This window comes from Caretta caretta, chromosome 15 (genome assembly GCF_965140235.1).
Source record: "Caretta caretta isolate rCarCar2 chromosome 15, rCarCar1.hap1, whole genome shotgun sequence".
Lineage (NCBI taxonomy): Eukaryota > Metazoa > Chordata > Testudines > Cheloniidae > Caretta > Caretta caretta.
The window spans coordinates 6,019,745-6,042,769 of record NC_134220.1 but is presented as its reverse complement, the minus strand read 5'-3'; the positions used below and the strand labels follow the sequence as shown (position 1 = coordinate 6,042,769).

Sequence of the window (23,025 nt, the reverse complement as noted above, 5' to 3'; positions counted from 1 at the left end):
GATGGAAATTGTTGAAATCATGGTGGAATTCCTTAAGGGCTTCTTTTCCATGGGTCCAGATGATGAAGATGTCGTCAATATAGCGCAAGTAGAGTAGGGGCTTTAGGGGACGAGAGCTGAGGAAGCGTTGTTCTAAATCAGCCATAAAAATGTTGGCATACTGTGGGGCCATGCAGGTACCCATAGCAGTGCCGCTGATCTGAAGGTATACATTGTCCCCAAATGTGAAATAGTTATGGGTAAGGACAAAGTCACAAAGTTCAGCCACCAGGTTAGCCGTGACATTATCGGGGATAGTGTTCCTGACGGCTTGTAGTCCATCTTTGTGTGGAATGTTGGTGTAGAGGGCTTCTACATCCATAGTGGCCAGGATGGTGTTATCAGGAAGATCACCGATGGATTGAAGTTTCCTCAGGAAGTCAGTGGTGTCTCGAAGGTAGCTGGGAGTGCTGGTAGCGTAGGGCCTGAGGAGGGAGTCTACATAGCCAGACAATCCTGCTGTCAGGGTGCCAATGCCTGAGATGATGGGGCGCCCAGGATTTCCAGGTTTATGGATCTTGGGTAGTAGATAGAATATCCCAGGTCGGGGTTCCAGGGGTGTGTCTGTGCGGATTTGATCTTGTGCTTTTTCAGGAAGTTTCTTGAGCAAATGCTGTAGTTGCTTTTGGTAACTCTCAGTGGGATCATAGGGTAATGGCTTGTAGAAAGTGGTGTTGGAGAGCTGCCGAGCAGCCTCTTGTTCATATTCCGACCTATTCATGATGACAACAGCACCTCCTTTGTCAGCCTTTTTGATTATGATGTCAGAGTTGTTTCTGAGGCTGTGGATGGCATTGCGTTCCGCATGGCTGAGGTTATGGGGCAAGTGATGCTGCTTTTCCACAATTTCAGCCCGTGCACGTCGGCGGAAGCACTCTATGTAGAAGTCCAGTCTGCTGTTTCGACCTTCAGGAGGAGTCCACCTAGAATCCCTCTTTCTGTAGTGTTGGTAGGGAGACCTCTGTGGATTAGTATGTTGTTCAGAGGTATTTTGGAAATATTCCTTGAGTCGGAGACGTCGAAAATAGGATTCTAGGTCACCACAGAACTGTATCATGTTCGTGGGAGTGGAGGGGCAGAAGGAGAGGCCCCGAGATAGAACAGCTGCTTCTGCTGCCCCTCCTCTTCCCCTCTCTCCTTGTTCATTTTTCAATATCTGTGAAAGGTGCCAGGCGTGGAAGCCTGTGGCCTGTCTGTGACTTTTACTAAAAATAATGGAGTCGGGGGGTGTTGACAGGGAACTGACTGATGCCCAAGTGGGGGGTGGGGAGGAAGGGGAAGAGAGCCTGAGATCTGTTGCAGGAGGAAGGGGGAAGTCCAGCACCTGCCACTGCCAACAGCTTCAGATCCCTCTGCCACAACCTCAGCAGCTCAGAGCTCTGGGGCCCCACCATCTGTGGTGGCTCGGATCTCCAAGTCCCGCTGAGGCAGCTGAGAGCTCTGGGGCCCCCCCATGGCAGCTGAGAACTCTGGCCCTGCCATCCTGGGGTTGAAGCAGAAAACGTCTGGGAGGTCTCTGAAAGTCATGGAATCTGTGACCTCTGTGACATAATCTTATCCTTACTGATAGCCAGTCTTCTTGGAGGTGGGAGGGCACCCTCTAAACGTGCAGATTAAGGGTCTATATGTGAACAAGAGCCACACAGCCTTCCTTTGAAGGCAGGTAACTGAGGGGCTTCACCATGACCTTGCTAGCATTGTGGTTCATGTAACTTCTGCTGTCGTCCCTCTGCTTGGTTGTCTGATGGGAGTTTTTTAGTCTAAGGTGAAAGGTCTCCTGTGATGGTGGACTGTGCTGATGGTCACCTGTACTGATGGTGACCAAACAGGAAATTCAAAAGTTCCCAGGGCTTTTACTGCCTACCTGGCTAGTGCATCGCAGTTCAGAGTGTTGTCCAGAGCGATCACAAGGGAGCATTCTGGGATCTCTCCCGGAGGCCAATATCGTTGATTTGCGTCCACAGTACCGGGAACTGTGATCTCAATTTTAGAGCTACTCCACTTGCCGAGGTGGAGTACACAAATCGGGGTAAAGAGCCCTTTAAGTCGAAAAAACTGGTTTGGTCGTGTGGACGGAACCAGTTTTATTTCAAGGTAACTCAGCTAATTCCAAAATAACCGCATATTGTAGACCAGGCCTTAGACTCCACTTAAACTGTGATTAGAGCAATTGGTAGCAAAAGGCTCTAAACCATCCCAAAGCCCTGGGTGCAATCCAAGTACTCTGGGCCTGCCGAGGCCCAGAGCATGTGACAAGACTCCCACACGATTTCCTTTCTTACACCCCGTTTCTTCGGTTTTCCAGGCCGCATAGCAGCTCTGAACATGCTGGCCCATGGCATGGAGATCAACACGGTCCCGTATCTATGGACGGCTGTGTTTGGGAAGAGCATACGATATGCAGGTCAGACATATTAATGTGAGCCTGAGGAGCAAGGCAGCCTCTTGAACCGGACAGAAGCCTTAGAGAAGTCTTGGGGGGATAACACCCAGCTCCCTGGAGGGGTCTCACCAACGACCGATGTCTGCGCTTTAGGAAAAAATGCCACACGTGCTACTGTGGGAACAGGAGGAGACCCCAGCGTCCCAAGATTTACAAACGGGAGATGGCTTTGAGGGTGCAGTGCTGAACCTGACTGGGGGCAGGGCCCGACCTTCAGTGGGGAGGAGATGCCTGTCCCTGGCTGAGGCGTAGGGGCAATCCCTAAACCTGGCTAGGGGTGATGGGTGACAGCTGAATCTGACTCGGGGGAGGGGCAATGCCCGAAACTCTTTCAGGGGGCAGTGCCTGAACTGGACATGGCACCTGGACCCAATGAGGGTGTGAGGGTAACCAAGCTGAGGGGTGAGGTAGCTGGACTGTGATGACTGGTATTACAGACGCTGAGTTTTATTTTTCCTGGTGGGTGCTTCACCCCCGCTCCATCCCGAGGCCCCGCCCCCAATTCACCCCCGAGGCCCTGCCCTCGCCCTGTCTCTTCCCGCCCCTGCTCCGCCCCTTTCCCCAAGTGCCTCCCACCAGCCGCTGAACAGCTGATCGGTGCTGAGCACCTGCTATTTTTCTTCCCGTGGGCGCCCATGGCTGGCACTGCTGATGTGTGAACATGAGGAGTTCTGAGAGAATTCCCAGACAAAAACTATGCTAACAGGGAGTTAAAGTGAAGAGTGCATATTTCAAGTGAAATACATGACGGCAGTGTTGTCCAAAAGAAGCATTATAAAGCCACAACATTCAGAGTTAAGGTTTAATTTAAAAGAATTCCAAACAAGTTAAAATAATCATATGTGATCCTGACGATTGAGGCGTTTCAGTTTCTGTGGTTCCAGGTCAGATGATACAAGAGATTTGTTTTCTTTTTTTTTTTTCATCATGGAAAATGTATTTATAATGTGAAGTTTTCCTGGGACCCATATTGTGCATGAATTCAAAATGCCAGCCTGAGTTACCACATCGTTTGTATATTTCATACCTGCACACATAGCACTGGGTAAGCCCATTCTAAAACATCTGAATAACACGTGAAGGTAAATTTGCCTGTTCAATGGCTTGGCAATAGATTCTACTGGTGAGAGGTCCGAGCCCGTCCAAATAGGGAAGATAACCACTGTGCTAATCTGGACATCACTTCTGGGTTTGAGTCTCTTCTTCTTCCCATTTAGCCTCAACAAGGGGGCTAGAAAGCCACTGAATTTCCCTCACTGTGAAGCAATCCCCAGCAGAGATAGAGCTAGAATAGCTAGCTGGCTCCTTCACCACCCCCTGCAGCCTCTAGCATAGGGGACCAATGTGCTACTTTGCTCTGGCCGTTCTTCGCTCATGTACTGGCCAGTTGGAGCCAGAGTCAGCAAGTATAGGTTAGAGGAGCCCCAAGGCCTCTCTGAAGTACACCAAGGCTAGAATAGAACTGGCCTTCAGATCAAGAAGTCAGTTTCTTTGCTATGTTCTCTCTCAGCTATGCCTTCTCTCTTTAGTCACCTGATATTGTTGGTTTATTCCGCTGAGATCCTTATGCTCATAACCTTATTCTGAACCTCCAGTGCCTCCTGCATCAGTCAGGGTACATCTGTGCTGGTGCTGGAAGGTGGCATTTCCAGCTAGACATACTTGTGCTAGCTTGATGAGTGTTAGTGTGCTAAAAATAGACATGTAGCGTGAGCAGCGCAAGTGGCAGGAGGGACTAGCTGCTTCTGTGGATAATTAATGAACCAATCACTGGTCCAGGGAGAGACAGAGAGAGAGAAATGAAAAACAGCTTTATTCACATAAAATTACATTAAAACGATTTAGAAGTGTTATAAAATTGCAATATATACACCAAACGATGAATATGAAAGCAAAATGTGTCTTAAGCAAACATTACACATGGATCACTAAAGCATCGTCATCACCACATTCACTCAAAATATTAACACACCAAATCAACCGAAAAGTCCCTCTACCCTCCCAGTCTGTTCTGGTGAGATTTCAGAACAGCCAGTTTTTTCCCAACCCAGCAAAAAGTTAGGCAGTCAAGAAATATGTGGCCAATCTCACTCAGAGAACAAACAGGGGCTTGTGAGTGCTGTCTGGAATTTGGCAAGGATCTTATCCAAAAAACACACACTCCCTCTGTCCCAGTGACTCTTTCCTTGTTTGTCCTCAGTGCAACAGCTTCAACAGGAGACACTGAGGGAGCCCCACATCCAACTATCCCATACCACAGTGATAGGCGCTCACCTGAGAGGTGGCAGATCCCTGTTCAATTCCTTGCTCCCACCCACAGGCATAGGGGGTGACTTGAACTGAGGGTCTCCTATAGACATGCTGAGTACCCTCACCACTGGGCTAAAAGTTATGGGGGAGGTCTTCTTCCTTCTCCCTGAATACCCAGCATGGTGCTGCAGTGCACATGCCCAGAGGCAGAAACATGGGTACTGAGCAATTTTAGGAGCCTACAGGGTTTGGTGGCGGCTGAGCAGTGGTTGTGTGAATCCCAGTGGGGCCAGATTCTGGGATTTAGGCACCTAAAGTGACACTTATGCACTTAATTCCTTACTGACTCTAGCTCTTAGTGGACAGACTGTGGCTTCCCATAGCACTATGACTGAATCATTTGGGAGATGGCTGAGCAAAGAATGCTGGGATTTTAGGACTGTCACACCAACTCCAGCACATGGTGTGTATGGTTTGTAGACTGTCGTTCAAAAAGAGGTTGTGGCTGTAAGACAGACCACCGCCGTATGGCATGTGTTATAATCCAGAGCAGTGCCACACAAAGGGGTGGGGGGTGTCTACATCCGTAGGTGCTTGCCTGTGTGTGTATCTGTGTGCACATAAGATTGTGTAATGTGGAACCAGGGCAAAGGGAGCAGAATCCTGTCTCCTGCACTGCTTTGACATTTCCCCTGTTTTTCAGGCCATGGGGAAGGATTTGATGATGTCGTCTTTCAAGGTGATTTAGATGAACTGAAGTTTGTGGCATTTTACACCAAGTAAGTGTTTCTCTTCCCTTTGAGATATCCCAACATGGACATTAATCTGTCTGCTCAGTTAGAGTAGAAGGAAATATTTCTGCTGAAGTCACTAGCCATCAGGTTTCCCCCCTCCAAGGATTCAGGTTGCTGTGCATTAATAAAAAGACACATCTGAAATCAGAGGAGTTTTGAGGCCAATGCTGCATGAGGGCACTAGGTTCAGTCTGTTCTGCACGATGAATGTTTTCCAGGCATGCCCAGGACAACGTAGACCTCAGAGCGGGAGGGTGGATTAGGTGCAATGGGTGCGATTCTTAAGCGTGATTTAAGTGCCTAACTCACTTTAGGCATCTCCATCCAACATTTAGTTGCCACTGGCCTGTAGGCACCAATTTCCCACCTTTAAAGTCCCCAAGGCACCTCCATTTCAGCAGCTGGTCCTTCACGGAGCCACCTCATTCCTGACATCTCCCAGCAGGTCAGCACCTACCTCACACCTAAGCCCCAGTGGGATTTGCAACTAGGCATTTCTCACGGATCTTGCCTCCAAGGCCTGATGCAATAGGCATGCTGAGAGGACACTGGAGAAGGAGGTGTCCCCTTACGTTCAGTGGTTAGAGCACAGACCCAGGATGAGGGAAAGCTGGGTTCAAATCCCCCCTCTGCTTCATATGGAGCAGAGATTTGAACTTGTCTCCTACCTCCCAGAGGACTGCCCTAACCACTGGGCTATCGGGTAGCCAAGAACAAGGCTTGCTGAGTCTCTCCAGTGGACACACTTCCACTATATATAAATACTAACTATTCATTGGGGTCTGTGGGACTCTATTAGGGCACTGTTGTCAGAGGTCCAGGTTTCAGTCCCCCTGCTCCAGTGGATAGATAATTATGTATACATTTGAGGCACTCGTCTGAGGGGTGGGGGACCTTAATTTCCTCCTCCACATCAGGCAGTGGGGGGGGGATATGAGCCCAGGTCTCCCACATCCTGGGCTAAAGATTGTAAGTGGGGAACCATCACCCCTGCTTTCCACCTGGCATAGGTGCCCCATTCACGTACCTCCAGCTCAGATTTAAGTGGCTAAAATCCCTTTGGGAGCATGGGGACACTTTCTTAGATACTTAATTCTCCCCATGGTTTGTGCAAGGGGCCTAGGCACCTAACTCAGAGTTGTGAATTGCACAAGGTGGCAGGGCACCTAAAAGTTAGGGGCTGCACTGCAGGGGCAGCGGAGCCTTCCCAAAAATGAGCGGGCCAGGGGGCCCCACCCCTTCAGTGCCCTGTCCCGTGTCTTTCACCCAAGGCCCCACCTCTGGCCAAGCCGGAAGCTGGAGCGGGCTGGGAGCCGCAGACCCTCCATCTGACTGGGGTGGGGGAGCCAAGAGCAGCCCCCGGCCCATGTCCCTACCCGGGGGCCCCCTGGCCCAGGGCAGGAATGTCCATGGCTCCCCCCTGCTGCCCGCGCAGCTCTTACCTGATCCGGCCATAGTAAGAGCTGCATGGGCAGCTGTGGGGAGCTATGGACCCTGCACCTTCCCCGGGTGGGGGGCCTGGTGCCCCACAGCTGCCTGAGCTCCCCAGCCGGGCTCCAGGTGCCAGCCTGGCTGGGGTGGGGGTGGGGCCTCAGTTGTGTTTACAAGGCACTTTACAAGGAAAAGTGAGAGAGAGAATGAAAACTAAGTCCTTCCTTTGCATCTTGAGTTCTCTGGGAGGCCACAGGCTCTGGAACCATTACAATCTCTCAGATAGTGCTCCCCTCACAGAGTCAGTGCTAAGGGCAGGCATAGCACCTGGGTTCACCTGACAACACTGTGATTACAAAGTGGACCCCACTTCCACTGGCCCACAGGGGAGGGCCTGGGACAGGGCAGAAAGGGAGTGAAGAGCTGATGGTGGTGATGGAGAGGGTAGAATGTTGCTCCACATATAACAGAATCCTAGAAATTAGTGATGGACTGCATCATCCCAGATCTCCTCCTTCTCCCCCTGTCTATCACTCGCAATAGGCCTTCCTCCTGCTCGCGCTTCACACCTGTCAGACTAGCGAGGGTCAGAAAATGGAATTTCTGTTCGGTGGGAAACTTCAACCCTTTGAAATTTGTTTTCATTCTGAATCGGAATAAAAAACTGAAATTTCAGAATTTCCCATGAAATGAAAATGTTAAGAAACTCCATTTGGAAACATAAAAACATTCCATTCTGACAATGTCAATGCAATAAAATATATCATTGTGGGGGATGGGGCTCCCGTGGATCTCTGCCAGACCCCTCTTCAAATGGTTTCCATTTGATAATGTGAAAAAAAGTTTCTTTCCAACGTTATCATTTTGATTCATTTTGATTCCCATATCATTTAAATGTCTAGGTGTTTCTAATGCCCTCCCCCAGTTGAGGGGTTCTCCTAGCAAAACCAACAGAAAAGAGCTCCTTTTCTCTCTCTTTCCCTTACAAGAGCAGGGAATAGAGTGAAAGAATTTAAAGGCAATTGCTGCCCCTCTCTTTGGCAATCTTTCTGGAGTCAGCCCTTTTGGGGCTTGGCTTATCAACTAGTCTTTGTCTTTAATTAGGGTCTACCTCCAGCCCCTCCTCTTGGAGCATCCAGCTTTACAAGTGGTCAATGCAGTTTCAGGAGCAGTGAGGCCTGCAACTGTCTCTCTCTTGGCTGATCTGTCTCTGTTGTCAGCAGTCTCTGAGGTGTATCAGTCTTCTTCCAGTTCACCACCCCATCCTGTGGCAAGTTTTCGCTTTTTAAGCTTTCCCCTCCAGGCAGAGCAAGACTTACAGGTGCTGAATAAGCCCAGAAGAACTCGTTGGTTTCCTCCCCAGCAGAGTGAGTGCATGACCCTTCACAATTATATGTATTAAATACAATATATAAACATGTAATATTAACATTAACATTTTGTTATAATGGTTCAAACAAAATGCATTGAAATGATAAAGTTGGAAAGAAACAGTTTTACATTATCAAAATGAAACAGTTTGACACTTAAATGAAATAAGAAAAGTCTAAACGATTTGTTTAGACTTTTCTCATCAAAAACTTTGTTGAAATTGAGACATTCCCAAAAACCATTTTTATTTCAATGAAATTGCATTTTCCAACAGAAAATTCTTCCATCAAAACATTTCTTACCAACTCTACTTCGGATATGGACTAGGGTGACCAGACGTCCCAATTTTATAGGGACAGTCCTGATTTTGGGGGCTTTTTCTTATATAGACTCCTATTACCCCCCACCCCCATCCTGATTTTTTTTACACTTGCTATCTGGTCATACTAATATGGACAGGCTTATGTTCCCCCTTAGCTACTCCTTAGCTGACCTACACACATATAGCTCTTTCAACCTTTTCAAATAAGTCCTTTAACCAGTTCCTCCAACCCCATGATCATTGTTGTTGTTCTTCTCAGAACAGTCTCCAGTTTGTCAAGATCTCTCTGCTAGTGAAGTGGTCAGAACTGAATGCACGATTCCAGGAGTGCTCAATAAAAGTTGTATGGTGACATCATTCTTTCACATATTGAAGCTCAAAATGGGGCTTTCTTTGAAGCCTCATTATATTCCTCCCCTTCAATACCGCAGGAAAATATTTGGCATATTTTGGTATTTATTCCATCCCTAATTAGGAAGGAAATGTCAAATCTCTTTAATTAAACATCTGTAAAGTACTTTGAAGATGAAAAGCTACGGATAGCTAATATGAATAATGACAGCATGTTATTATGGTAATTGATTCATCACTTTGTGTTCAACACTCAGTAAAGCAAGGAAGTGGCAAAGGATTTTGAGCAGTGAAATGTCACGGAAAGGAGAGCTGCTTGAACAGAGCCTGCTGGCCAACCTTAATGTAAATATTACAGGTTGTAAATAAGCCTTAAGTAAACCAGATAGAAAGTGGGAGTCTGCTGCTAAAAGTATGAGTGTTATTCTGAGACTTGGGAAAGCCCACAGGAACTGGCTTTTCTATAATAGGATGATCACCTGCATAGAGTCCTTGAGGTAACTTTGAACAGCTCTAGCTAGTGGGGGGCTGCACTGGTTAATCAGTCTGGCGTTCTTCCAAGCCTGGGACTAGTGTCACCTTCTCTTTATCTCTTTATATCCAATTACTTGGAATCAAGGGCAGTCTTTGCCTCTCAGGCCCTAGGAGTTATTTCTAGGTGCTTGAAAAAGTCTCTTCTTTCTAACCTTTGATGGCAACTCAGTATGGTTCAGTGCTGGTGTTGGGAGAGAGGCCACTGTCATAAATTGACTCTCCTCTGACTTCTTCTACCACTAGTCAAAGGTACCAAGGAAAGGTACCAAGGGCCCCTTTTGCCCTTTGATCTCCCCTGTCTAATTCATTGCAATGAAATGCGGATGGCTTACGTTCCAGGGCCTGCTCTCATCGCTCAGTTTCACAATTAAACTAACATTATTTTTTCAGAGATTGAAGAAGAAATTATACAATTGGTAAAAAAAAAAAAAAAACCCACAAACACCAAACCTGCCTGTTACCCCACAGTTACAGGGCTACAAAAGCCAGGGCACCAGCACAAGCAAAGCCCCTGTTGGTGCCATAGGTGCTGAAACTAGAGGTGCTGCAGCACCCCCTGACTTGAAGTGGTTTCCATCATATCAAGGGTTTACAGTTTGGTTCAATGGCTCTCAGCACCCCCACTATACACATTGTTCCAGGACCCCTGGTTGGTGTTGCTAGAGCAAAGGTTGAAGTGCTCTTGTCACAAAGGAGATTGGTTTCTTATCACCAAATATGTTGGTGCTAGATCACCCCCAGGAGAGGAAACATAGAAGAAAGGGCCCTCCATACAGTTCACCCTGCGGAATCTCTTGATTATTGTCCCAGAGAATCCACCATGAAGGATCATTGCTGTTGCCTTTCCCCAGAACCTCTCCTCCACAGTAGTAATCCCTGTTTCCCCAAACTCATACCCTCCCATTCCAGCCAATCCCATCCCCACATACAGATTCCCCAACCCCACTGAAGGGCTCCTGTTGGAAAGGGAAGAATGATGCTGCAAAGGTGGTGGAGATCCATCAGGATTTCATGTCCTCTGACTGTGGACCTTGTCTAATTCTTCCACACCCCAGTTTCAGAAATGGTGCCCCAGTTGATTTTGTTAAGAGGCATTTCTTATAGTTTCTCCTGCCCATACCGCACTATGGCCAAGATTTTCAAAAGTGACACGTATTTAGGATGTCCTTTTTGAGACACCATAAAAGGACCTAATTGTACATAACTTTGTTGACATTACAAGACCTAGAAATGTTTCCAAAGTTAATAATTCGAGTGTGTGAGTCTAGAATAGGATTTCCCCATTGATAATGGTTCTGCCATTGTCTCAATCATTCTCAGTCAACCAATTCTCAGTCAACGATAGGCTACCTATTTGGAAAGTGTTTGTGCGATCTCTTTTCTTTCTCCCAAATATATACATAGTTTATTCCTTGCTTCAGAATAGCAAATCTTTTACCCTCGCTGATTGATAGTGTCTCTCTCTTACTTCCTTGTCTTTGAACAGTGAAGTAGAAATTGTCATTTTTCATTCTTACCTTTCATCTCAGCTACGTAATTAGGTGCCTGTGACATTCCAGAAGTTTTATACGTGTCAGTATCTACTTCTAGTTTTGTACATTGATCTGATATTTAGATAAGAGACTACATTCTCTGTAGTGAGAGAGTCTCCCAGAATTAATTGTTTACAAACTAGTTTGTAACTTGTCTGGCATTCCCAGCAGGCAGGGTACTAGCCTGCTAGTGTTTGGGTTAGTTGCTTGAGGATTATTGGTTTTCACCCAAGATTGTGTACAACACAGATCTGGGTGTCATTGCTGTGACACCTGGAGGTATGGGAGCAGTGTTGGAGTCTAATGTAGGTTAATCAGGCTCTGTTGCTGTTCTTCTAAGGCCTGTCCACACTAGTTTCTACTGTGTTTAAAAAATCATTTTTCAACATAGTTTTTAAAGTGATTGCTGCAAACATGCTGTTGAGGTGGGAGAAGAGAGACAGTTTGGTGACTGAAGTATGACTTCACTGGAGCTATGCCCATTTACACTGGTTAAGAATCTGGCTCAGGGATGTTAAAGCCTGAAAGGACCATTCTGATCAACTGGTCTGCTCTCTTGCTTAACACAGGCCAGATAATTTCACTCTGTGATTCCTGCATCCTGCCCAGTAACTAGTGGCTGAGGTAGGGGGTATCTTTCATAATGGCATCCAATCTTGGTTTAAAGGCCCAGATGCTCTCCTCATGTTCAAACCATTTTGTTGCCACCTGCATACTCTGGCCTCAGCTAGTTGGCTAAGAAAATCTCGAGTGGTGGGGAGCTCTCACCTGGCATAAAATGTCATAGCTGGCTCCTAGACCAATGACCATTAACATTCTGATGGGGGCTGAGGGGTGTTGAGAGTGAGAGGGGTACGGATGGAGATTACTTCACCAGGCCAATGCATAACTGGTACAAGGTCCCATAAGGACCTTGGTGAAAGTTTCACTTGGGGAAAGTTACAGCAGCCCTGAAACTTTGCACTGTTGTGCCCGGCCAGTGCAGATTCACCTTCAGAATCCAGTAGGTATAAGTGGCTTCCTGAAGCCCCTCCCCCATTTCCTGTCATCATCACCATCATGGCAAATCCCAAAGGGACATGACCTCCTTGAAGAACAAGCGCCACCTTGCAGGCTGGCTGGATGTTCAGTTTATGCCCATCACTGGCAATCTTATCGCACCACCAAAGCTTCAGGTGACCACATGACCACTAGCTGAGTAGTGGCATTCCTGGGTAAACACACTTCGTGATTTGTTGGTCTTCTATCCTAATAACATGTCTGTGCCAAGAAAGTCACCAAAACCAAACCATTGCTGATGGAAGCCATTGCTGGGTTCAGCTTCAAATATCCTCATTTCTGATCTTGTCCTGCCTCTTAATAAGGAGAAACTGATGAAGACGATAAGAACTGAAAACATCAATCAAATGCTCATTAGCCTTCCTCAGCACGCATGTTTCACTGGCGTACAACAGAGTGGGTAGAACCGTGGCTCTATAGAGCCACAGCTTTGTAGCAAGTTTAATGTCATGACATTGCAACAGAGGCTGATGAAGGGCCTGAAACATGGCAGCAGCTGCTGCTATACAAGTGCCCGCCTCTCTTGAGCAACCTCCAGCACTGTCTGTGACACTTCAAGTATTTGCCAGTTGCCACCTGCTCGATGTCTAGTCTGGACTGGTTAATAGTGAGCTGGTTGAAATCTGGAGTTGGAGAATGCTTGATAGCAGGGGCCAGGACTGAATTTTATCCAGATTAATAATCAGACCTGTATGCACTACTTCTTGCCTGGCTGCAGCAATTCACCCAACTGAGCCAACAGGACAACGCCATCGGTGTATTTGAGATCTCAAAACAGAATGTTATTCAGCTCAATAGCATCAACAACTGCCTCTTCAAGCTTATCCATCATCCCATTCAATGTCCGATTTCCTGTGGGACACTTGCAAAGAACTGGAGAATTAACCAGATCCCTTGGTAAATTCTTCCAAAGGTTAATTACGCTCACTGGTAAAAATGTGTGTGTGATACAGCATGGCCAGAGGGCAGCAGGAGAGCGTTAGAAGGGAGCCTTATTCCCTGTAGAGGGAAGAAACTTTGCTATAAATTAATTAAAGCACCTGAAGCCAATTAAAGCACCTGAAGCCACTCACATGATAAAACCCCCTGCTTCAATCAGACAAGGGGAGGAGTTGAAGCAGAGTGGATTGGTGTTGGAGCAGAGAGCAGTTTGGAGGGAAGCAAAGGCGAGTTTGGAGAAGTGCTGCGGTGGGCTAAGAAGATCAAGACCCTAGGTAAAGGGACACCTGGTTTGTGCAGAGGGAGAGCAGGAAGCCCCACAAGCTGAAGGGCAGGAGAGGGAAGTAGCCCAGGCGAAGGAACCGCTAGTTCTAGTGGTTTACCACTATCCCGAGGGCCCCTGGGCTGGGACCCAGAGTAGAGGGTGGGCCCAGGTCCCTCCCTCTCCACTCCCCTCCTCTAGGACACTAGTGGGGCAGTTAATACCCCAGTTCAGGGGCAAGAAATCGTGCCCTGAACCACCCCCCCCCCAAGAAGAGAAAGCACAAGACCCATCATAGAAGTGCCGGCAATTTGCCATAGTGCCATATTTCTAGTATGAATTTGTAGATCTTCAGCTTCCAGCCATTGGACCTTTGTTCTGACTATGGTAGATTAAAGAGCTGTTTGATGTCAGAATCCTTAATCTAGGTACTTGTCACCTCTTATGCTTCTTTTCAACGAGCTAAATAGGTGGATGATGGGGATTTTCAAAAGTATCTAAATCCAGCTGATTTTTCTTCTATCCCTATTGTTGCTACCACTCTGATGAATCATTGGTTTCAGAGGAACAGCCGTGTTAGTCTGTATTCGCAAAAAGAAAAGGAGTACTTGTGGCACCTTAGAGACTAACCAATTTATTTGAGCATGAGCTTTCGTGAGCTACAGCTCACTTCATCAGATGTTTACCGTGGAAACTGCAGCAGACTTTATATACACACAGAGAATATGAAACAATACCTCCTCCCACCCCACTGTCCTGCTGGTAATAGCTTATCTAAAGTGATCAACAGGTGGGCCATTTCCAGCACAAATCCAGGTTTTCTCACCCTCCACCCCCCCACACAAATTCACTCTCCTGCTGGTGCTAGCCCATCCAAAGTGACAACTCTTTACATAATCAAGTCGGGCTATTTCCTGCATAGATCAAGGTTTTCTCACATCCCCCCCACCCCCATACACACACAAACTCACTCTCCTGCTGGTAATAGCTCATCTAAACTGACCACTCTTCAGGTTTAAATCCAAGTTAAACCAGAACATCTGGGGGGGGGGGGTAGGAAAAAACAAGAGGAAACAGGCTACCTTGCATAATGACTTAGCCACTCCCAGTCTCTATTTAAGCCTAAATTAATAGTATCCAATTTGCAAATGAATTCCAATTCAGCAGTTTCTCGCTGGAGTCTGGATTTGAAGTTTTTTTGTTTTAAGATAGCGACCTTCATGTCTGTGATTGCGTGACCAGAGAGATTGAAGTGTTCTCCGACTGGTTTATGAATGTTATAATTCTTGACATCTGATTTGTGTCCATTTATTCTTTTACGTAGAGACTGTCCAGTTTGACCAATGTAAATGGCAGAGGGGCATTGCTGGCACATGATGGCATATATCACATTGGTGGATGTGCAGGTGAACGAGCCTCTGATAGTGTGGCTGATGTTATTAGGCCCTGTGATGGTGTCCCCTGAATAGATATGTGGGCACAATTGGCAACGGGCTTTGTTGCAAGGATAAGTTCCTGGGTTAGTGGTTCTGTTGTGTGGTATGTGGTTGTTGGTGAGTATTTGCTTCAGGTTGCGGGGCTGTCTGTAGGCAAGGACTGGCCTGTCTCCCAAGACTTGTGAGAGTGTTGGGTCATCCTTTAGGATAGGTTGTAGATCCTTAATAATGCGTTGGAGGGGTTTTAGTTGGGGGCTGAAGGTGACCGCTAGTGGCGTTCTGTTATTTTCTTTGTTAGGCCTGTCCTGTAGTAGGTAACTTCTGGGAACTCTTCTGGCTCTATCAATCTGTTTCTTTACTTCTGCAGGTGGGTATTGAGTTTAAGTACTTTATTGTCACTCCGTCCCTGCACTTTGATACATAAGGACCCTCTTACTGGACTATTTCTTACTTTACTCTGGGCAGGGATTGCATTGCTTTTCATGCTGTTCTATTCACAAATGGCTTTGCAGGTCTCAGAGAAGTCATGAACACTCTGTAGTCTTGTCAGAAGCGTAATAGTCACTTGAATGCTGCACAGGTTCATTTTGATTTAGGCTCAAGTGCTCTGCACAGACTGCATGTCTATTTGTCTGTATGACATTTCCCAACTCTTTTTAGCAGTGAAAAACCATTGTACATTATTAGGTGTGGTCCTTATTAGAGCTGGGAGAATAAATGATTTCTCAGTTTGCTGGCATTTCTAAAAAAGCTTTTTTTTTTTTACATTTCAGCTCAACCAGACCTAATCCAAAATCTCTGAAAAAATGTGATGATTGGAAAAAGTTGACAAACCATTTTGTTCAACTTGCAATGAACCATTTCACTTTGTTTCTAGGCACTTTTTAACATACCGGCAAAGAAAATAAAAGGCTAGAATCACATTCACCTAATTTTCCCACCACCTGCAGCACTGTGATTTCTATGCATACTAGAAGGCATCACATCTTTAGTACAATATCTACCATGTTGTCTAAGTTCTGCCCTCTTTCTCCAGAGGCAGCTGGACATTTTTTTTTCCACCTCAAAAAAATGTTTTGGGTTATTTTAGTATTTAAAGCCACGTCAGAGCGCCATAGGGTCAGACCGTACTGCCCTGACTAGGGGCAGGGTGTAGCTATGCTGTCCCATGGGCAAAGCTGGGACCAGGCATGGAGCCAGGGCTCCTACCAGTGCCTGCCTGCACGCTGCTCACTGACCGCTCTCCCTTGCCAGGTGCTGTTGCCTGAGGTAGGAAGCACATGGGGTAAAGGGGGCGCCTGAAGCTGGGAAGAAATTATAAATTCATAATCCCTGGTGGTTCCATCAAGGAGTTTACCCTTTTGTGAAGGAAAAAAGTGTCCATCTAAAGCCATTCACTTCACTACCCACAGTGTCTCCTTCATGCCTCTGATCTTTGTTGTAGGAACGAGGAGGTGATTGCTGTGGCTAGTATGAACTATGATCCAATTGTGTCCAAAGTCGCTGAGGTCATGGCCTCTGGGAGAGTGATCAGAAAACGAGATGTGGAGTAAGTAGAAGCTGCTAAAGACAACTGAACATGCAAACATTGTGACATAAATCGGGCCAAATAAAATCAAAACCAAATGGGTGAGTGATCCATCAGCCGGCAGGTGCTAGAGCAGAAACACGGCCTGGGCTAGAAGCAATGGTTCATCCCATTTTAGTTCAGGTGAATGACAAGTGGCAACCCACACATATCCACTGCTGTTTGCTACTGTCAGCTGTACTTCCTAAACACACTCATTCCTCCAGTCCCACTAAACCAGGGCGGGCAAAGTTTTTGGCCTGAGGGCCACATCGGGTTTCTGAAATTGTATGGAGGGCCAGTTAAAGGAGGCTGTGCCTCCCCAAACAGCTAAGCGTGATCAGGCCCCTGCCCCCTATCCAACCCCCCTGACAGCCCCCCCGGGACCCCTGCCCCATCTACCCTCCCACTCTCTGTCTCCTGACTGCCCCCCCGGGACTCCTGCCCCATCCAACCACCCCTTCTCCCTGACCGCCCCCGGACCCTCTACCCCTAATTGCCCCCCGACCCTAACTGCCCCCCGCCGCCCCATCCAACACTCCTCTCCTTCGTGACTGCCCCCCCAGACCCCTGCTCCCATTCAATTCCCTTGTTCACCGCCCTCTGACCGCCCCGATCACTATCCATGCCCCTGACCCCTGACCACCCCCCAAACTCCTCTGCCCTCTATCCGACACCCCCGCTCCCTGCCCCCTTACCGTGCTGCCTGGAGCACCAGTGGCTGGCGGCGCGGCTGCACCAGGACAGGCAACTGCGCCGCGCAGCCCAGAGACCGGGTCAGGCAGCCGCGCCCCCCCGGCTGGAGCCAGCCACCTGCCGCGCAGCCCAGAGACCAGGTCAGGCAGCCGCGCCCCCCCGGCTGGAGCCAGCCACCCGCCGCGCAGCCCAGAGATTGGGTCAGGCTGGGCTCTTCAGCTGAGCTGCCCCAGGAGCTCGCAGCCCCCCGCCCACAGCATTGTGCTGGGGGTGCAGTGAGCTAAGGCTGCGGGGGTAGGGGGACAGCGGGGGAGGGGCTGGGGATGAGCCTCCCAGGCCAGGAGCTCAGGGACCAGGCAGGACGGTCCTGCGGGCCGTAGTTTGCCCACCTCTGTACTAAACTCATTAATCCTCCCCCATGCACTGTCCCTTGCCTCCCTGCCTTTATGTCTACACTACGAAATTAGGTCGAATTTATAGAAGTTGATTTTTAGAAAGCGATTTTATACAGTCAATTGTGTGTGTCCCCACTAAGCACATTAAGTTGGCGGAGTGCGTCGAGGCTAGCATCGACTTTTGGAGCGTTGCACTGTGGGTAGCTATCCCAGAGTTCCTGCAGTCTCCGCCTTCCATTGGAATTCTGGGTTAAGCTCCCAATGCCTGGGTTAAGCTCCCAATGCCTGATGAGGCAAAAACATTGTTGCGGGTGGTTTTGGGTATATGTCGTCAGTCGCCCCTCCCTCCGTGAAAGCAACGGCAATCGTTTTGCGCCTTTTTTCTGTGCAGGCACCATACTGCTTTCAGCAGACGGTGCAGTAGGACTGCTAACTGTCGTCATCGAACCACCACTTCCACTGCCACTTTGCTCTCCTGCTCTTGTCTCGATAGTGAATTTTTCCATGTTGTCTCTCATGGGCTCCTGCTTCTGCTGCAACTCTGCTCTCCTGCAGATGCCATACCAGACGGCAAACATGGAGCCCACTCAGATCACTAGGCAGTTGTAAACACCTCACGCATTATCATGCAGTATATGCAGAACCAGAACCTGCAAAAGCAGGCGAGGAGGCGATGGCAGCGTGGTGACGAGAGTGATGAGGACATGGACACAGACTTTTCTCAAAGCACGGGCCCCGGCAATTTGGCCATCCTGGTGGCAATGGGGCAGGCTCATGCCATGGAACGCCGATTCTGGGTCCATGAAACAAGCACAGACTGGTGGGACCACATAGTGTTGCAGGTCTGGGATGATTCCCAGTGGCTGCGAAACTTTCGCATGCGTAAGGGCACTTTCATGGAACTTTGTGACTTGCTTTCCCCTGCCCTGAAGTGCAAGAATACCAAGATGAGAGCAGCCCTCACAGTTCACAAGTGAGTGGCGATAGCCCTCTGTAAGCTTGCAACGCCAGATAGCTACTGGTCAGTCGGTAATCAATTTGGAGTAGGCAAATCTACTGTGGGGGCTGCTGTAATCCAAGTAGCCAACACAATCACTGAGCTGCTGCTATCAAGGGTAGTGACTCTGGGAAATGTGCAGGTTATAGTGGATGGTTTTGCTGCAATGGGATTCCCTAACTGTGGTGGGGCAATAGATGGAACACATATACCTATCTTGGGACCAGACCACCAAGGCAGCCAGCACATAAACCGCAAGGGGTACTTTTTAATGGTGCTGTAAGCACTGGTGGATCACAAGGGACATTTCACCAATATCAGCATCAGATGGCCGGGAAGGGTACATGATGCTCGCATCTTCAGAAACTCTGGTCTGTATGAACAGCTGCAGCAAGGGACTTACTTTCCAGACCAGAAAATAACCATTGGGGATGTTGAAATGCCTATAGTTATCCTCGGGGACCCGGCCTACCCCTTAATGCCATGGCTCATGAAGCCGTACACAGGCAGCCTGGACAGTAGTCAGGAGCTGTTCAACTACAGGCTGAGCAAGTGCAGAATGGTGGTAGAATGTGCATTTGGACGTTTAAAAGCACGCTGGCGCACTTTACTGACTCAGTTAGACCTCAGCGAAACCAATATTCCCACTGTTATTACTGCTTGCTGTGTGCTCCACAATATCTATGAGAGTAAGGGGGAGACATTTATGGTGGGGTGGGAAGTTGAGGTAAATCGCCTGGCCACTGGTTACACGCAGCCAAACACCAGGGCGGTTAGAAGAGCACAGCAGGTCACGCTGCGCATCAGAGAAGCTTTGAAAACCAGTTTCATGGCTGACCAGGTTATGGTGTGACAGTTCTGTTTGTTTCTCCTTGATAAAAACCCGCCCCCTTGGTTCACTCTACTTCCCTGTACGCCAACCGCCCTCCCCTCCCCCCTTCGATTACCGCTTGCAGAGGCAATAAAGTCATTGTTGTTTCAAATTCATGCATTCTTTATTAATTCATCACACAAATAGGGGGATAACTGCCAAGGTCGCCCGGAAATGGGGGGGAGGACAAGACCACACTGAACTTCAAAACTTATTGAATGCCAGCCTTCTGTTGCTTGGGCAGTCCTCTGGGGTGGAGTGGTTGGGTGCCCGGAGGCCCCTCCCCCGCATTCTTGGGTGTCTGGGTGAGGAGGCTATGGAACTTGGGGAGGAGGGTGGTTGATTACACAGGGGTTGCAGTGGCGGTCTGTGCCTTTCCTGCACCTCAACCGTATGCCGGAGCATATCAGTTTGATCCTCCAGTAGCTTCAGCATTGCATCCTGCCTCCTTTCATCATGCTCTCCTCTTGCTCCAGCCATCTGTCCTCACGCTCATTTTGTGCTTTCCTGGACTCTGCCATTGTCTGCCTCCATGCATTCTGCTGGGCTCTTTCAGTTTGGGTGGACTGCATGAGCTCAGAGAACATTTCATCGTGAGTGCATTTTTTTTGCATTCTTATCTGCACTAGCCTCTGGGCCAAAGATGCTAGTTGCAGCGTTGAAACATTTGCAGCTGTGGGAGGGAAAAAAAGGAGATTAAAATTGAAAAAGATACATTGGCCATTTAAAAGGAGGGGCTGATGTTTTCAGGTTAACGTGCAGCACAAACCCAACTAACCCCCCCACACATCCAATTCTCTGGGATGATCGCTTCACCCCTCCCCCCACCACGTGGCTAACAGTGGGGATGATTTTTTTTCAGCTACAGGCAAACAGCCCAGCAGGAACAGCCACCTCAGAATGTCCCTTGAATAAAATTCCCCTATTTCAACCAGGTGACCATGAATGATATCACTCTCCGGAGGATAACACAGAGAGATAAAGAACAGATGTTGCTTGAATGCCAGAGAACACTGGGACCACACGCTGCCATGCTTTCTTATGCAATGATTCCAGACTTCATGCTACTGGCCTGGCGTGGTAAAGTGTCCTACCATGGAGGACACAATAAGGCTGCCCTCCCCAGAAACCTTCTGCCAAGGCTTTGGGAGTACCTCCAGGATAGCTTCATTGAGCTGTCCCTGGAGGATTTCCGCTCCATCCCCAGACACGTTAAAAGACTTTTCCAGTTGCTGTTCTGGCCGCGAATGCATCCCAAGTCTTCAGGGCAAAGTAATCATTAAACACGCTTGCTTTTAAACCGCGTATTATATTTACATTTATATTATATTTACTCACCAGAGGTGCCTTCTCCGCCTTCAAGGTCTGGGAGCCTGGGTTGGGAGTGTATTGGATCCAGGGTGATAAACAGTTCCTGGCTGTCAGGGAGAACGGTTTCTCCGCTTGCCTGGTGTGCGCTATCTTCAACCTGCCCCTCCTTATCATCTTCCTCGTCCCCAAAATCCTCATCCTGTTGCGTGAGTCTCCCGCCTTACAGGAGTCCACGTACAGGAGTTGGGCAGTGGTAGGGCCACCCCCCTAGAATTGCATGCAGCTCATCATAGAAGCGGCATGTCTGGGGCTCTGACCCCGAGCGGGCTTTTGCCTCTTGGGTTTGCTGGTAGGGTTGCCTAAGCTCCTTAAGTTCCACGCAGCACTGCTGTGGGTCCCTGTGATAGCCTCTGTCCTTCATGCCCTTGGAGATTTTTTCAGATATTTTGGCATTTCAACTTTTGGAACGGAGTTCTGATAGCACGGATTCATCTCCCCATACAGCGATCAGATCCAGTACCTCCTGCTTGGTCCATGCTGGAGCTCTTTTGTGATTCTGGGACTCCATGGTCACCTCTGCTGATGAAATCTGCACGGTCACCTGTGCTGATCAGCTTGCCACACTGGCCAAACAGGAAATGAAATTCAAAAGTTCGTGGGGCTTTTCCTGTCTACCTGGCCAGTGCATCCGAGTTCAGAGCGCTGTCCAGAGCGGTCACAATGGAGCACTGTGGGATAGCTCCTGGAGGCCAATACCATCGAATTGCGTCCACACTAACTCAAATTCGACTCGACGATGTCGATTTCAGCGCTAATCCCCTCATTGGGGAGGAGTACAGAAACTAACGTTAAGAGCCCATTAAGTTGACAAAAATGGCTTCGTTGTGTGGATGGGTGCAGGGTTAAATCAATCTAACGCTTCTAAATTCGACCTAAACTCGTAGTGTAGACCAGGGCTCAGTCACTATTCATCATCCATCACATTTACACATTGATAGCCTCAAGGGGAAATTAGCCATGCAGGCCCAGTTCTGCAGGATCCCTGCCTGTGCACTGACCAAACCACAGTGACTGAGGAGGGAGCCTGTATATAAACAGCATGTGGACCATGAATGGAATGTGGCACAGTGCGTACCCCTAGGAGAAGGGGGAGCATTCTGAAGGCAGACCTAAGTTCCACTCAACTTGCATAGGGGATGCCAAGAAAATATTGGAAGATTGATTTCTACTGAATGAAAATCCAGCAGCGTATATAAACCCTTTAACTCCACCACACTGAAATGGATATGCCCCAAATCACACCAGACTGACAAATTTTGATTTCTGGCTCAAAGCACTAAGGAGCTAGGGCTTTAACAAAAAGTTGCATTTTTATAATGGCCAAAATGTGTCTCCTCCCCGCCCCCCGCCCGCCCCTTTCTTTGTCCTCAAAAGTGTCCAACTTATTTTTGCTGAAGCTTTTTTTAAAAAAAAGTTTACATTCCTTCAGTCACCAGAGGTGAAAAATGTCATGTTGAAAGGTAAACATTACTTGCAGGTTTAAACTAGCGTAAATGGAGAATTCTCTGGAATTTGAAGTCTTTAAACCATGATTTGAGGACTTCAGTCATGCAGCCAGAGGTTAAGGGTCTATTTCAGGAGTGGGTGGGTGAGGTTCTGGGGCCTGCGATGTGCCACATCATGGTCAGCAGTGACCCTTCCCACAGTGGGGAGTCTGGCATTTTGCCCTCATTGCCTGCAGAGCATAGAAAGCAGTCTCACTGCTCTGGCCACAGAGTGCAAAGGCTGCTTTTTGCTCAACCTGTCAGGAGCCACAGCCTGTTCTCTGCCCCTCCTGGGGGTAGGGGTGGAGCTGGGAGAGGACTCTTGGCCCTGCCATGCATCAGGAACAGGACACTTAATACTAACCGAACATTCTCTCCTTGTTTTCCTGCTGCATACACGTATTTAAGGCTTTTAGTTCGTCATGGCAAGTATGTTTCCTTTTGTATCTTGAACTTGCCACATATTAGCAATGGAGGGTTAAAGTGACAGATTTTAAGTTATCAACCTCTGAAGCCCTGGTTTGGGAGATGTTCCTAATTCCTGCAGAAATGTTATTTACTGTGTTTGACTGAATGAAGTGGTTTGACTGTGGTTTGTTCCCTCTGCATAGAGCAGTTGATAAATCTATTGCTTCTGTGGAAAGGGAGTTTGGACACATGGGGCCGGATTTGCTAAAGTGTACTCACAATAGTGCTCATTCCTCAGCTTGTGCATGTTCATGAATCTGGGCCACTGCACCGCTAGACCAATGGGCCTGGTCTATATTCACAGTTGCACTGGTTCACCTGTAACTTGGTTCAACAACTGATTCTATTAAACCAGTGCAAAACCCTGTGTGGCCATTCGGAATTCAGTTTAAACCTGGTTTTTAACAATTTCA

The 23,025-nt window shown here is 48.1% G+C and overlaps 1 protein-coding gene across 10 annotated transcripts in view; it reads left to right on the top strand.

Annotated features, from left to right (window-relative positions):
• The window catches only part of AIFM3 (AIF family member 3), a 115,077-nt gene that overhangs the window by 87,878 nt on the left and 4,174 nt on the right, over nt 1-23,025 (top strand). For 4 of the 10 annotated variants that reach the window (XM_048821633.2, XM_048821628.2, XM_048821630.2 and 1 more), the window contains 4 exons: nt 2,345-2,443; nt 5,436-5,511; nt 16,208-16,312; nt 17,977-19,401. In XM_048821633.2, the coding sequence (XP_048677590.2) occupies nt 2,345-2,443; nt 5,436-5,511; nt 16,208-16,312; nt 17,977-18,109 (413 nt within the window). In that variant the 3' untranslated portion in view covers nt 18,110-19,401. Of the gene's footprint in view, nt 1-2,344; nt 2,444-5,435; nt 5,512-16,207; nt 16,313-17,914; nt 19,402-23,025 lie in introns of those variants that run through there. The other 6 variants (XR_007352864.2, XM_048821634.2, XM_048821635.2 and 3 more) reach the window with 4 other exon arrangements.